At 36.5% G+C, this 15,839-nt stretch overlaps 1 protein-coding gene across 1 annotated transcript in view; it reads left to right on the top strand.

Moving 5' to 3' along the window:
* LOC129217769 (trichohyalin-like) overlaps positions 1–15,839 on the top strand; it is a 150,957-nt gene that overhangs the window by 110,420 nt on the left and 24,698 nt on the right. The window contains 3 exon segments of the mRNA XM_054852113.1: positions 1,259–1,525; positions 3,902–4,069; positions 7,996–8,262. Of these exon segments, the coding sequence (XP_054708088.1) occupies positions 1,259–1,525; positions 3,902–4,069; positions 7,996–8,262 (702 nt within the window).

Below are 15,839 nucleotides of genomic sequence, written 5' to 3'. Positions count from 1 at the left end.
TTATATTTTTATTTATTTATTTATTTTTAAATATTTATTTATTTTGGTCATTAATATTTAGTTATCTTTGTTATTATTACTTAAATAGAAAAGTTGTTTACTATGCCAATGACACACACACTCACACAAACATTTGTAAATAAATAAATGAAATGAAATATAAACAGAATGTAATAAAATAAAGTAAAATAAATAATGAAAATTAAAAATAAATCAAGAAATAAATTTATATAAACAAATTTTAAAAACTTAAAAATCCCCCCCCCCAAAAAAAAAATTTCGTGGCCCAACTTGCGCAATAATCCCCCCCCCCCTGTGGAAGGTTACACCATGGTAATGTAACTATAGCGTAACGTCCCACTCATTTCTGCCGTAGGTTACGCCAGAATTTTCTGTATGCTTACAGAGAAATTGCATGAAAGGTTACACATTACCAAAAATTAAGCATTCATTTTTGACTTTCTTGAACGATTTATCAAGTTCATGTTTTCTAACTACCAATAAACACCAACGATTTTAATCAAGAATATTTATTTATTTTGGAACAGAAATAAGACATTTTTACTGCACTAAGGGAGGAAATGACCGGAGTCAGGTCCGAACTCACAACGCGAATCTAAGACTTGCAAAGCAAGAGCTTCGGTTTCCGTTCCGCTAATAAGAGTTTACATGCTCTGCGCCAATTCTGATCCTTACGCAAGCGCTTTGAATTCTGCTGAAACGATAGCGCAAGGTTCCTCTTACAATTTGAGCTTTTAAAACGTTGATGCTACACACTTCAGAATTCGTATAAGGTTACACCCATTAATACCGATAACCTTACGCATTTTTTTTTTTACAGCGAGTTGGAACATGGCCCCACTGAATACTTACGGGAAGTGGCAATCGCTGAAACCCATGACCACAAAGAGGGCGCTATAGGGCAACCCTGTTTCCATTACTTTGCCATTGATTGATGGATGCAGGGGTTCCCAGTGGCGCATCTTGCATTCAAAATGGGCGACGTCCAATCAAAAATATAAACAAACTTTGAAACACTGCTTATGATTGTTTGAGCTGCATCGGTTCAACCCAGAAAATTCAAAAATTGTCAAGGCCCGTAAGCGTATTTAGTGGGGCCATGGTTGGAATTAAGAGCTCTAGCTACTACACTATGATTTAACGATCAAATAAAATCTGCAAGCATGAGCTGGAAAGAGAGGTTCTCTTGGTCAGTGACAGTTATGTACATCCTGTGCATCTCATTTCTCTCTTCCAGGTGGAGGAGCTGAACAAGGCGCTGGACCGACCCCTGTCTTTCCACGCGAGCAGCGATTCGGAGGACCGGACTCAAGCTGACGTGAGGCGGGAGTACGAGGGCCGCATGGCCCTGATGTCTTCCGAGATGGCGAGCATGCAGGCCCAGATAGCCAGCCTGGTGGCAGAGAGGGACGAACTCAAGTCCAGGCTCGGCGCGGAGGAGAGGCAGGCGGAGGAGGCGAGGACGGGATCGCTCAAGAGGGAGAGGGCACGACACAGAGAAGAGGTGAAGAGGTTACTTTGTGCTAACGAATAGGGTCTGTTATGGTTCCTTTTACGGGCGCCAATTGTTAAGAGTTCATGATACAACTTCCAACTTTCTTTAATGACGACACAGTTCTTGAGAAAAAACACAGGAGATTTATTTAAAACTATGTACAAGAAGCGTAGTTACAACTGCTAAATCAATCATCAGCAATTAGGCAAATATCGATTAACACCGTATACTCAACGGTCAACCACGTATTTACATCAAAATACGCAAAAAAAAAAAAAAAAAACACACAGAGCAAGGCTAAAACGCACTTTCCAAAGCAAGAACTAAAACGAGACTGACTCTTTATGCCGCGGAGGATATTTATAAATCCTTGAAAAGTTTCCACAATATTCCTATTGAGAAGTTTCGATTACATTCTACAAAAATGTCTCGTATTTTCTTTTTATTCATTCACAAATCTTATTTTTCAGAAATGGAGGGACCATATACTTCATTCGAATGTAAGGGGGTTGTATATTCATTACATGAAATTATTTACAGGTTACGTTACTAAGACAATTTTAGATGAAAGATAATGGAATAAACGCCAAATTTAGCTAGATTACAACAAATTAATGACAAAAATAATTACTATTTACAGAATTTGTAACACTATGCTCGCCGTGACATGTAAATGGTAATTGATCATTCAGACATTATTACACTAGACTTGACTATTATAACTACTATGTACAAGACAAAGGCTTCGAAGTCCCTTTCGATCTCCTCTGTTCCGAGAGAATGTTTTCCTCAGTGACGTCAGTGGCTCTGACGTCTCTACGATTACGATAGCGGAGTTCGATACACCACAGGGTTGGTGCTCTAAATAAAGCCATGCAGATCAAAAAGACCAATCCCACACTTTTCTATGTAGGAAATTTCGATAGATTAGGATTTTATCGTCATCAGTGTGAAGTGAAGTAATCCGCAATCACCCAGCTGACTTTAACTTGCACTATAAATACACATGCATCTGGATAAAGCCTAACTGATGATAAAACTTTATCAACAAGTAGTTAGTTATCAACACGCAAAAGTGTAGGTACGGTTTTTACAAAAAAGTATTGTCTTAATTGCCTGATCTTATTTTACATTGGATTCTGTTTCTTCGTGGTTCGCTGCAGCTCACTAGGATAAAAAGGTGTTAATGGGGTTGTTTCCTTCAGTCAAAAGTAATACTTTTAATCACTGAAATTGATAAAATAAGCAAAAAAAAAAAATAATAATAATAATAATAAAAAAATAAATAAAATAACATGGACCCAGAAAATTCTTTCATTTTCCCAACAGTTATTTTTTAATTAATTTTTTAAACTCTACGATTTTTCAAACAAGGTGTGGTCTTGATGACGTCACAAATGATGCTCTTTGACGCATCTTTGTAACGCGTTTCCACGTTATGATAATCAAGAAGCGAATTAAAATTGCGCTCTGTGCTTGCTATCAACCATATCGTTGCCAATACACGTGAGTAAAGCAGCGAATTAAATATTTTGTTCTGTGAATGGCAACACAGAATGGCATTTCATCTTTTGTGATGTCATCCGCAAGAGATGTAAACAATGAAAGCGCACCGATTTAAGTAATTTTTTAAGAATATTAAACTTAAACAAATTATTTAAAAAATAGTTAGATCGTAAGTTTTTAAACATGTTCTTTCAGAAAAAAATACTTTTAAAATTTTGGAAACGACCCCATTGTTCTGGAAAGCCTCATTTATATATTTGACAAATTCAATAAGAAAACCTTCATTGTTTCTTGGGATTTGGTAACCCTAGGAAAGTAGAGTGCAGCCGAATAAGGCTTTGATGGGCATTATTAGGAAGCCGGTGTCCTTATTAAAACACCGAAGAATCGGGTGGAGGATAAGATATTGTGCTGAATGAGTTGCACATATGTGCACGAACTGTGCACAGGAGGGACCAAAGACAGAAAATAACGACTTAGTAGTGATCCGAATGTGGCTTTGGTAATGCTTTTGAGTTATCAAATGCTGTTAAATAATTAATTGGGATTTAATTATTTTTCATTTTTTTTAATCCTTTTTGGCGTTTATTTCAGACCCATGTCCCCGGATGCCTATTCAACATTTTTTTTTTTTGTAAAATTGCTGACAAACTGAAATTAAACTTAAATTTTCAAATGGAATCCTTTTTTTCTCTCTTTTTTATGAGTTATTTCATGAATGTACAAAAATTGGAGCCAAGTGAATCATAAATGAACGAGATATTAGGCCCTCAACCTTCGGCGGGCTTTGTTTGGCACAAGTACCTAATATGGATTCTAAGCAATAAAACACAGTCATCTGTGACTGACTCCCCCTTCCCCCCTCTTTTTCTTTTCAAGGCCGAAGCTGCCCGACGCAAGGTCCAGGAGCTCCGATATCAACTGGAGGACGTCCGAGAACAGCTGGATGACTCCGTGCTGGAGAACAAGAACCTCAAGTTGCAGATGGAAACTGACAAGAACGCTGCAGAAATCCAGACCGCGGAACTCAAATCCAAGATCAATCAGGTACAATTAATGGACCTCCGACATTGCATTTGGGTCATTAGATGAAAAACGGTAATTTTGTCCTGCACGTGACGGTTTATATATATATATATATATATATATATATATATATATATATATATATATATATTTATATATATATATATAAATGAATGTTTGTCTGTATGTCATCCATGAACTCAAAAACTACCCGGCAGATTTAGCTGAAACTTTCACCGTTTGTTATTTTTGGTACTGGGAATGTTTATAGACCAGTTCGAAAAAAATCCGATCGATAGTTCCTTTTTTATTCCAATTTAAGTCACAATCCATTGGATAAATACGAATAAAATGATCGGCTGCAGAAATTAATTCGCGTGAAAGATCTCATTGATAAGAAGCCATTTTTCTTGAGTTTGAACAAATAAATTCTTTCTTTATTGTTTTATGGCTTTTCATGCAGCGGGGGGATTTAAAACTTTTTCTATTTGATATTTTTAGCGATGGATTGATCTTGCAAACTGCGTGAGTACAAAATTTGAGTATAGTCACGGCTTCACTTGATACCTGGACCGATTATTATGAAAATTGCTATATATTTGTATTTTTCCACGGAGAAGGTGCATAATATGCTCATTGAAGCCACTCGCCACCAGGTGGCACGGCAGAGTAGCAACTTCTGCCCCGTTCAACCGATTGTCATGAAAATCAGTATAATGATGTATTTTTTTTGTTGGCGTAGCAACGCACGTCGGGTACAGCTAGTATTTAAATAAAAATAATAACTATAAAAGACAATAAACAAACTTTTACTGCCTAACTAAATACAAACATACGTGTGATTCCTTAAACAAAAGATTTTGTAATTACCTTTTAAAATTATTACTTTTTAATAAAATATGTGAACCGCTCCGTGCGGACCAAGTGACTACTTTTTCATGGAATGGCTAAATACATAATTTTTTCAACGATTTAAACTACTGTTTTCCAACGAATGAGATATGTTTCCTTTAAATTGAAACCTTTGCTTTCGAAATCTACAATTTATTTTGTCGTCGCTATATTAAGAGAGCGAAAATATTAACTAGTTCATATAGCAAGTTACAAGAGGTTGACTTTGGATTTCCGCATGTGACGAATACAAATAAATTAAATTTTAAATAACAAAACTAGTTAATAAAATAAAACTTTTGCAGGAGTAGGGGAAGCTGCTGTACCCACGGACAAAATTTACTTTTCAATTTTTGCTGGTCTCTGGGAATGGATAATCGATCGGAAAAATTTTCTGGCAGAATCGACATCTTATCATCTAATTTGGCAATTTTTGTCAGGTGAAAATCTCAAAGCTTTCAACCTCAATTTTTTTTTTCTTAAAAACCATCTTTTTTGTCCGTGGGTGGTCCGTATGTTTTAAACAAAACAAAAAAAAACTGGACTCATGATAGTATGGCTCTCTATGTACCTATATAATAACTTCAATTTATATGCAAATTGAAACCTTTAACTAAAATTAACCCATCACAAAAAAACTCAGTTTAGATTAAATCAACAAAAATCTAGAAAAGTCGACTTCAAATGAAACAGGTGGGATTGACGGTCTGAAGATCCTACAACACGCGGGGGTTATTTCAACTCTATATCTTCAAGCCCTACTTCAAATTAATCATCATTGTTAAGAGCAAATTTCGAACGTTGATGACAAGGCACCATTTTGAGGTACTTTCACATCATAAGAAGACTCAAGTGTGACCCAAGAGACTAAAAATTGCTGTCCGTGGGAACAAAGGTATGCCATTTTAGTTTTGCACGGCAGTCACATCGACAGGACCACAGTTTACAACATTAAAAATCAGAAACAAAACCTTCAAAATATAGGGAATCATGATACCTACAACAAAAATGAATGATACAATACACGACGGACGAAAAAAAAATTGCTCATGTTATTTTTTACTTAGATCCTACTAAAACCGAAAAAAAGTTTACAGGCCCGTGTCCAGATTTTCATAAAGGGAGGGGTTTTAATCTTACCTGTGTGTGGGGGGGGGGGATTCAACCCCTCACAACCTTTAGTTTTATGACAAATTGTCAATCCCAGTATGGCGTTTATACACCTGTAAGTATTGCTGCCCCCTCCCCTTCCCCTAGAAGGATAATTCTGGCAGGTAACCAAAGTATTCCTTCATTTGACAGGTTCACTTTAACCAAACCTTGTTTGTTTCTTTTGAATTAAACCTGTTTACTATGCAGTTTATTGCAACAAGAATTAAAAACTCTCCACAAATTATTTTATAATGTAGAATGTACAGTAGACCCTCGTTTTACGCGGGTTTATTTTACGCGTTTTCGGTTATTCGCGGTTTAAGATTTGACACATTTATTTTATTTTACGCGGATGAGTTTCGGTTTTACAGGGATGCGGCAATGCAAACAGATAAAATTTTTCCCACTTTCAAAATCCAAACTCCTAAACATTGCAGATTACGCGTAATCAACTGCATTTTGGCGTGCTAATAATCGAGCTTGGGCCACTGGAGACATTTTATGCGATTGGTTCCAGAGCTCTTTCCAGAAGTAAAGTTATTAAACTCACACAGTTCAGAATTCACTGGAAGAAGAGCTTTTACGAGTGACAAAGTAGGTCAAAACCAACGAGGATACCGACGTCGGTGACACACAACCAAAAACGTTCACATTGGAAATGTTGAGCCATTCCCAGACAATAGAATTGATCTTTCTGATTGTTTAGTGAAGGAAAATTCTATCTTGGAAATGACGCAAGTGATCATGGATGCGTTAATGCTCTGCAAAGAATTACAGGGAAAAATTCTTGATGACTGCCAAAAAAAATCATAGCCAGCTCATCTTTATAAACAGGACACGAAATTAATTATGCATGTTGTGCATAAAAGTCGATATAAGTATACATTAAACTTATTATATAATTAGTCATCACTAGAATGAAGTATTTTGTTATCTAGCGAACCAAACCCCTATTTTAACACTAGTATTAGGTCTCAATTAACGCGTCATTTCCGTGGAACGCAACCCCCGCGTAAAACGAAGGTCTACTGTACATCAGATTTTATGCTCTGAAATAATGCTTAATACGTTCTTACTTGTAAACTAAACAAAAACGAGCTTTTTGTAGATGGAAATTACATTACTAAACACAATCGCCAATACATTTTCATAGCTCAGCATATGCCAAATTCATCAGTACCTCCTTACAATAAGCAATATTAATGCTTTGTATTGGTAGCTCATTCAGCGGTTCTACCACCACAGTTTTTCCAAAATATTATTTCAGTCGGTAAAGCTTTAACAATTGTAAATTACATAACAACTTTTCAAGTTAAAAAAGAAGAAAGAAATGTAAGCGTTTAGGGTTTAGGTCCAACTGAGTTGAATAAGAGAAAAAAAATACAGAATTACTGAGTTAAATTACAGAAAAACTTCAGAGAGAAAGGGGAAAAAAAAGCGCTAAACGCAGACTTACACATTAAAGTTAATTTAAGTCAATCACTTTCTTCATTTGACACATATTTTTTTCCCCAATGGGAGGGGTTTAACCCCTAAAACCCTCCCCTTGGACACGGCTCTGTGTGATAGAATCTTAAATGTTCGTTTGATCGGGTTGAAACTTTCTGGGGTATTGGAAAGAGCTGTGACACACACGTTGAACCCCAATTAGGATCCCTCTCGACGATACCCGACCAACATTCGTAGGTACAACCGCCCGTGGGTACAGCAGCTTCCCCTATATTTTTAACAAATGCAAAGATTAAAAAATGTGCTTCTGTTTGGAGGACCGGTTCCTTCCTCGGTCCGAACCTGGCCCGCGGTCCGCCAGTTGTCGACTGCTACTTTGGATACTTCAGAAGTCTGAAAATATCTTTTCACTATATTTGTAAACATAAACATCCATTTCTCCTCTTTTTTTGCAGCTGGAAGAACAGAAGATGCTGGAGTCTACGCGCGGCCAGACGCGCAGCATCGCCAAGACGCGCCTGGAGCTCGCGTGGGAGAAGGAGCGCGGGGAGTGCCAGGCGCTCCTCGGGGAGACGCAGCGCATGGCGGCGGAGCTCAGGAGCCGGCTGGAGCAGGCGGAGAAGGAGAGGGAGCGCGAGAAGCAGGCGGCGCGCAGGCAGATGCTGGAGATGCGCGGGTCGGCGGAGAAGGAGCGCGTCGAGGGGCGCAGGAAGATGAGCGAGGTAAGAGTCCTCCTCTTTCGAAATTGAGGGGCTTATTCTCGAAACAGTCCGATGTAAAATTTATGTGACATACGCGGTAAAATGCTTTGAATTTTAGATACGTAAAAAATGTATTTTGAAATCATATAAGAACGTTCAAATATGTTACAATCTAGTGATGCAGCTTTACAGCAACACAACATTACAGCAATAGATCATTTCAGCAATACAGCAGCAGAGCATCACAGAAACACAACATTACAGGAACACAGCAATAGAGCAACACGGCAATAGAGCAGCAAAGCATTACAACTTTACAGAAACAGAGCACTGCAGCAACCCAGCATTACAGCAACACAGCATTGTAGCAACATCATGCATTGCTGTATCTCTGTTAGGGGGTGATCATTCGCCACAATACTCTTGTCCTATGTGAAACAGAAACATTCAATTTGTTAATTTTATACAGGTGTTAATTTTTAAAACTCCCCATAATTATCCAGTGTTGAATTTTCTTTACATATTTTGCTATACGAAGTGTGTTCGGGTCGAGTGTCATTCAGTTCAACATGTAACTGTTTGAATAAGCTCAATTTTTTTTTTTTTTGGAAACCAATGTACGTATGTAGTATGTCTATTTATATGAACTAGTGTTCGCCCAGTGGTCGAAATTCGACCATATTCATAAATGAATATTTGAGAAAACTTCTATGATTTTAACTACAGTAGAACCTCTGAATAAGGGACACTGAGGGGACCAGACATTTTGTCCCTTAAATAGAGGTGTCCCTTATTCGGAGGTGGATGAGTTGATGCATGCCGTGTACTTAGTAGTATAATATCACAATAAACATTAACTATTAACACTTAAGATTAACTACTGAAAATGTTTGTTATATGCTAAATAAAATTCATAATTATTGAAATTTCTAAATTTATGTTATTTTATTAGTTAAAATTTAATCAAAAATTTTGTAATGGCAAAGTTTTGTTGTACACAGAAATAATTTTGAAGCAATTTATTGAATATATTTGCTTTATGTTATGCAATTTACTATGTAATACTATGTGAATTTCAATAAATGTTAAAATTTTAAGTTTTATATACAAAGCCAATTAGTTGCTGTGCACTCTCTGTCGACCCTCAACCTACTTTAATAAATTGTTAAGAGGGCAAATCATGCGTGCTAATTCCAGCAAGTTTTTTTTACAACACATAACTTGTTTCCTTCACATATGTGCATGTCAAACTTACCTCAGTTAATTTTTAGAGGAAAAGTGAAACTTGAATTCCAGTAAATTCACTTTTTCTTATGCGCTTATACATTACTTTGTGCATTTTTTTGCTCTGTAACTGTCCCTTAAACAGAGTGTCCCTTAATTAGAGGTAAATACATGGAAGTCCCTATTCAAAGGGACTGGGACCTGAAAAAATGTCCCTTAAATAGAGGTGTCCCTTATTCGGCGGTGTCCCTTAATAGAGGTTCTACTATATTTCCAACATTTTTATTTCTACTCTTACTCATGTTTACTGCGTATCTGAAAAGATACAATTTTCATACGGACACACAATACCACACAGTAATAATTTATTCCAATTTTCTTTTTACCTATAATCTCAAAATGAATGGGTAAAAGGGGATATTTCGGTAATGGGATCGTTTCCGAAATTTTCAAAGTATTTTTTACTGAAAGAGGATGCTTAAAAACAATGGGTTTAACCATTTTTTAAATGATTTGAATAAATTTAATATTTTTTAACAACTATTTTAATCGGTGCGCAGATTGAAATTAATTTTTTGGCATCAAAAGCGATAAAATGCCACTCATCGATGCCATTAGCGTACAGCGCAAATTATCATAACCCGAAAACGCGGTTGAGAGCAAACCGTTAACATTTAGCGCGGCAATGAAGTCGCGTGCCAAAGTACATCACTTATAACGTCACAAAGACCACGCCTTATTTCTAAAATCGGACATTCAGAAAGGTTTTAAAAAAAACAACTGTTGAGAAAATAAAAGTTTTTTTCTGGCTCAACATTTTTTTTTTCTTATTCTATCTATTTCAGTGACTAAAAGTAGTACTTTTGATTGAAGGAAACAATCCCATTGAGAAATTGGTGTGGTCGACAAATTGCTGGCTTGAATAATTTTATTTTGGATATCATGTTGCTTTGTACTATCCCTAGGCAAATAAATATTTCCCTACTCTTTGTTTACGTATGCAAAAGAAAAACATTTTTCGCGCTGGCATTGGAAACAAAAACAATTGACGCCAATGGATAAAATTCACCAATTATCCAATTTTCGAAATCTTCCCGTATGAAATGAAGCATCAAAACTCAGTTTATACGTAAAACTACTGTGTGAACAATGTTACTTATAAAACGTCTACTATTACTGAGTAAGTTGCTTCTTCGTCATTAGAAATATAAATTTCCAAGTATCAAATGAACGAACTCTACTCGTGTCAATCTAGAACTGTCCATTCGAAAACACTGGGCGTCGTAATAATAGTACAATTTTTAAACTAGTATGTTGTGGCCATCACGAAACTTTCTTCTATATTTTTCTTTTTTTTTCTGATCCCTCCCCATGCTTGACGAGGAAGCAATATTCCCAACAAAAACGAAATGACACATGCAAAAACTTGACCACCATCCCAATGTCTGAATTATTGCAAAAGCAAAGCAAAGAGCGAAAATTGAAAATTATTTTAAAAGCCTTGCTTGAATTAATTACAAATATTTTATTTGTTAACGAACATAAGATGGCAACAGTTAAAAATTTTAAATCATTGAGATAATATTTCCGATCATTTCCATACAATTAAAATCACGAGAAATACGCAGACGACAATCTATTACGATTTATCTTTCTTATTGTTGCATTAATAAAACTATTTTTATTCGCTAAAAAATAATGATAATAAAAATAAATCAGCACCTCTTGGCGCGATTGGCGCCAAAATTGAACCAAAGCCTGTTTACATATGGATTCACATACATTCCAAATTTCAACCAGAACGTAGCATTACTTCTTGAGATAGGGCACTCACAATGGAAAAAAAGAACGGGCGATTGCGCTACCCCCTTTTTAGCTGTTGACACCAAAATAAAATCAGCTCTTATACCTACTAAGGGCTACTTGCCGATAAATTTTTCTTTCATTCCGTTCATTATTTCTTGAGATACAGCAGTCACAATTGACGACAAAAAACGTTCTATAGCTCAACCCCCGTTTGAGTTATTGACACCAAAATTGAATCAGCACCTGTTCCTGTTAATGGCAACATATGGACCAAATTTTGTTTGATTCCGCCAGTTACTTCCTGAGGAATAGCAATCACGCGTAACTCAAAAAACGTCCCATTGCTCCACCCCCCTTGGAGGAATTCGCGCCAAAAACCAATGGGCACAAGTTCACATAGGGGCACATATGTGTACCAAGTTTCGTTCGATTTCATGCGGTAGTTTTTGCTGTAGAGCGGTCACAAAAAACTGGTCACACACAGACGTGACACACATACACACGCATACACACAGACAGACAGACATTTTCCAAAAATAGTCGAAATGGACTCAGCACACCTCAAAACGTTCGAATCCGTCAAAATTCGAAATTCGAAAATTTGCACGAATCCAATACTTTCTTCTATATATTAGATATAGAAGAAAGTAAAAAGGTCGACTTTGTGATTTGTTTATGGTTAAGGGCAGTGCATAACGGATATCACACTTTTAAACATTTTCGACCCTCTCCCCCCCCCCCTTTGTCACAATATTTTGCACTTCACTATACCACCTCTTCCCTTCATCACATGTCACGCTATTTTTCATAAACGTTCCTATTACAAAAAGGCTTGTTGTCATGTTCTCCCCATTGTATGCTCCTCTTGTCACAAACTGTTACTATTTCGTGAACCCCACCTTAAAGCGGGACTTCATTCGTGGACAGCCCCCATATTGTGTGCAACCGTATGCAAATATACATTTCCCTACTCTTTGTTTTCGTATGCAAAGTAAAAACATTTCTCGAGCTGCAGTTGGTGCCAAAAATTTGACGCCAATAGATGAAGAGCGAACGCCAATTTAACAATTATCAAAATCTTCCCGAATGAAATGATCCTGCAAAACTCAGATTATATGTAAAACTTCTGCATGAACAATGCTTCTTTAATAAGTTTAATATTATTGAGTAAATTGCCTTGACCTCTGCCGTTAGAATTATTAAATTCCAAACAGTCAAATGAACGAATCCTACTTGCTACATTACAAAATTGTCCATTCAAAAACACTGGACGTCGCAATAATAGTGTTACAAATCCTGTAAATAGTAATTATTGTAGTAACGTAACCTGTAAATAGTTTCCCGTAATGAATATACAACCCCTTTTCATATGGCTAAAGTATACGACCCCCCTATTTCCTTTTTGTTCATTGATAAAATTTGATAACGGTCTACTATTTTCAGAAGCGTGTGGAATATTTGAGAGATTTCTTTTCGGTGTGTATATAAACCGTTAGCGATGGATAAAAAGTGAGTTTCGATTGATATTTCGAACTGAGAGTGTGTATTAGCTCTGTTTATAGCGAGGCATTTCGCTGTGTTGTTTTCGTATTTGGAAGTAAATACGTGTGTAAACGTTGAGTTTACGGTGTTGTGTGATAATTGCTTAATTGCTGATGAATAATTTAGCAGTTGTTGACGATCTTTCCTGTACATAGTGTAAATAAATTTCCTGTGTTTTTATCAAGAACTGTGTCTTCATTTCAAGAAAGTGGAAGTCGCACCGAATCCGTTACAATAGTGTAATTTTTTTAAAAAAAATCGTGTTTGGGATTTGTTTACGGTTTAGGGGAAAACTGACAAATGCACTTTTCAAAATTTTTGATCTCTCTCCACTTTGTCGCTAAGTTTCACACTTCACCATAACCCCTCTTCATTTTGCCACATATCACACTGTTTTCCATAAACATTCTTATCAAAAAAAAAAAAAAGCTTGATGTCCCATTCTCCCCATTGTATGTTCCTCTAGTCATTTATTTCCTCCGCCTTGTCACGAACGGTTACAATTTAATGAACCCCACCTGTACTCGTTTTTTACGAATGCAAAAGAAAAATATTTCTCGTCCTGGCAATAGTGCCAAAACGGTTAAAGTTTGCCAATTTCACAATTATGGAAGTCGTTCTGAATGAAATGATGCCGCAAAACTCCCTTAATACGTAAAACGTCTGTACAGACAATATTTTTTGTAAAAGTAGGCATAATATTGCCGTTAAATATAAAATTTCCAACAGTCAAATGAACGAACTCTACTCACGGCAACATATAATTATCCATGCAAAAGCACTGGACGTCGTAATAATGAGCCAATTTTCTCAAAAGTTTCACCTTGAGATCTGTTTGTGGTGATAGCAAATGCAGGTATTATTGGGAGCTGGAACTGAAAGTCGTCCATCACTCCGTGAAATAATTTATTTAAATATTAAAATCGCGAAAACATAATCGAAATGAAAATATTTTAAATGCCCGTAGCTACCTAAAAAGTCTCAATAATAAAAAGAAATGCAAGTATTTCATTTCTTTATGCTAAAGCGAAAATTGGCAACACCACAATATTATTCAGCAATTTCTTCACGCTAACTATGTCGCGTGAAAAAGCAAATAAAAATGAATTATCACTAACTTTTAATTGCTTCTAGCGCTGTTTCTAGCCAACAGAGCGGTTTCGATTTTCATGCGGTAAAACGGGGTAAAACGTGTTTTAAAGCATTTTTCGCGAGCTTTCCAACCATACCAAGCTCGAAGCAGTAAAATACATTTTTCGTGTAGAAAAAGCGGTTTAAAAAATGAATTAAAACTTAATGTTTCACGCTTCCAACAATGAATTTCAACAATGGAAAATAGATAAAATTTAAATTTTTGAGTTTCGCTGACTAAAAAACGCTTATAACTTTTTTTCTAGTGGATTTAGGTTGTTGGACCTTGGGCGCCCGGATAATTTTTTCGTTAGGAGTATTTTTTAAAGACCTTTCCAACCATATCAAATTCGAAAAAAGTGGACCATCCGTTCTCGTAGAAAGAGCCATTTAGGACGAAAATGCGTTTTTTATTAATATCTCCGTTAATTAGCGCTCGATTTCGAAATTTTTTATTGATGACACTAAAACTCGGCAATAGCTACCGAACAAAAAAAGAATGAAGGAAATCGGTTCATAAACAGATGTGAAATCGGTACCGAAAGAAAACGGCTTGCCTATTAATATATAAAGATAATAAATAACTACTACAGTGGACGCCAGTTAATTGAATCAGTTGTTAATGGAATCAACCGCTTTAATGAATCAAATTGTTAAAGACAATAAAATCCCACTTTTTTGAATCAGCTGCTTTATGGAATCAAAACTGTTTAGAACAAATGTGATTCACATAAGCGGCGGCTAAATTGTGACGCTATGTTAGAATACAAAAAACTTTTCGAAATAGTTTTATGATGTAAGAACCATTCACAAGAACACTCAAAATAAAATTACTAACAATAACAAATAAAAGCACTAAGTTGGTTACAAAATTTACGCAGGTGCTACTCTAATACTAAGGATAACAGCAAATAAATGACCCCAGAGCGACATCAGCTAGGACAGAGCGAATGCTAGTCGCTAATCAATCTCACTTTAAAGACTTAGTCGCAAAGACACATTAAAACTCTGTAAAAGATGTTTCTCTGCTGGCACAGGGATAATGCAGGAAAAGTAACTTGCCCGTGGTACTATAGTCGTGTGCAAAAGTTTAAGACCACTCGTAGAAAAATCGGATTTAAAGTAATTTATGCTTATGAGAAAATAATATAATAAAAAAAAATATTAATTTGAATTTTTGGCATCTTGAATTCAAATTATGTTTTTCGCAATCACGAGCGTGTGTGTGTATGAATGCGCGTGTGTGTTTGTGTAGGCGCATGTGTGTGGGTGCGTGTGTGTGTATGTATGCATGTGTGTGCGTGTTGTGTATGCAGTGCTGTGTGTATGCGCGTGTGTGTGTGTGTGTAGGCGTTCGTGTGTGTATGTAGGCATATGTCTGTGTGCAGGCATGAGTGTGTGTAATATGTGTGTGTCTGTGTGTGTAGGAGCCTGTGTTTGTGTCTGTGTGTGTAAGATTCTGTGTTTGTGTCTGTGTGTAGGAGTCTGTGTTTGTGTCTGTGTGTGTAGGAGTGTGTGTTTGTGTCTGTGCGCAGGCATGAGTGTGTGTAGGCGTGTGTGTGTGTATGCGTGTGTGTGTAGGATATGGACGCAACCTGGAGACGGTTTTCGCAAGAGGAGCAGCATCGTGAGGCCGGTCGACGCGACGGTGGTGCTGGCGGGAAAATAAAATGATAGGAATTCAAAACAGTCAAATGAGAACAATAAGCAGTCGTGATTGCTCAACAAAATCTTTTTAGTGGAATGTCTCGAAATAGTACTCGAACTGTCGTTGGTATCTTTTGCAGACAGATCAACTCTAATTCTATTGTGTGGGAGGTTGTAGAACATTAAGTGACCATCTTTCTTATCACACGATCATTACGTGCACTAGTTTTTCTTGGGCGATCGTTTCT

This window comes from Uloborus diversus, chromosome 2 (assembly GCF_026930045.1).
Source record: "Uloborus diversus isolate 005 chromosome 2, Udiv.v.3.1, whole genome shotgun sequence".
NCBI classification, from domain to species: Eukaryota; Metazoa; Arthropoda; class Arachnida; order Araneae; family Uloboridae; genus Uloborus; species Uloborus diversus.
Note: the sequence above shows the minus strand (reverse complement) of the source record. Positions and strands in the feature narration are given on the sequence as shown.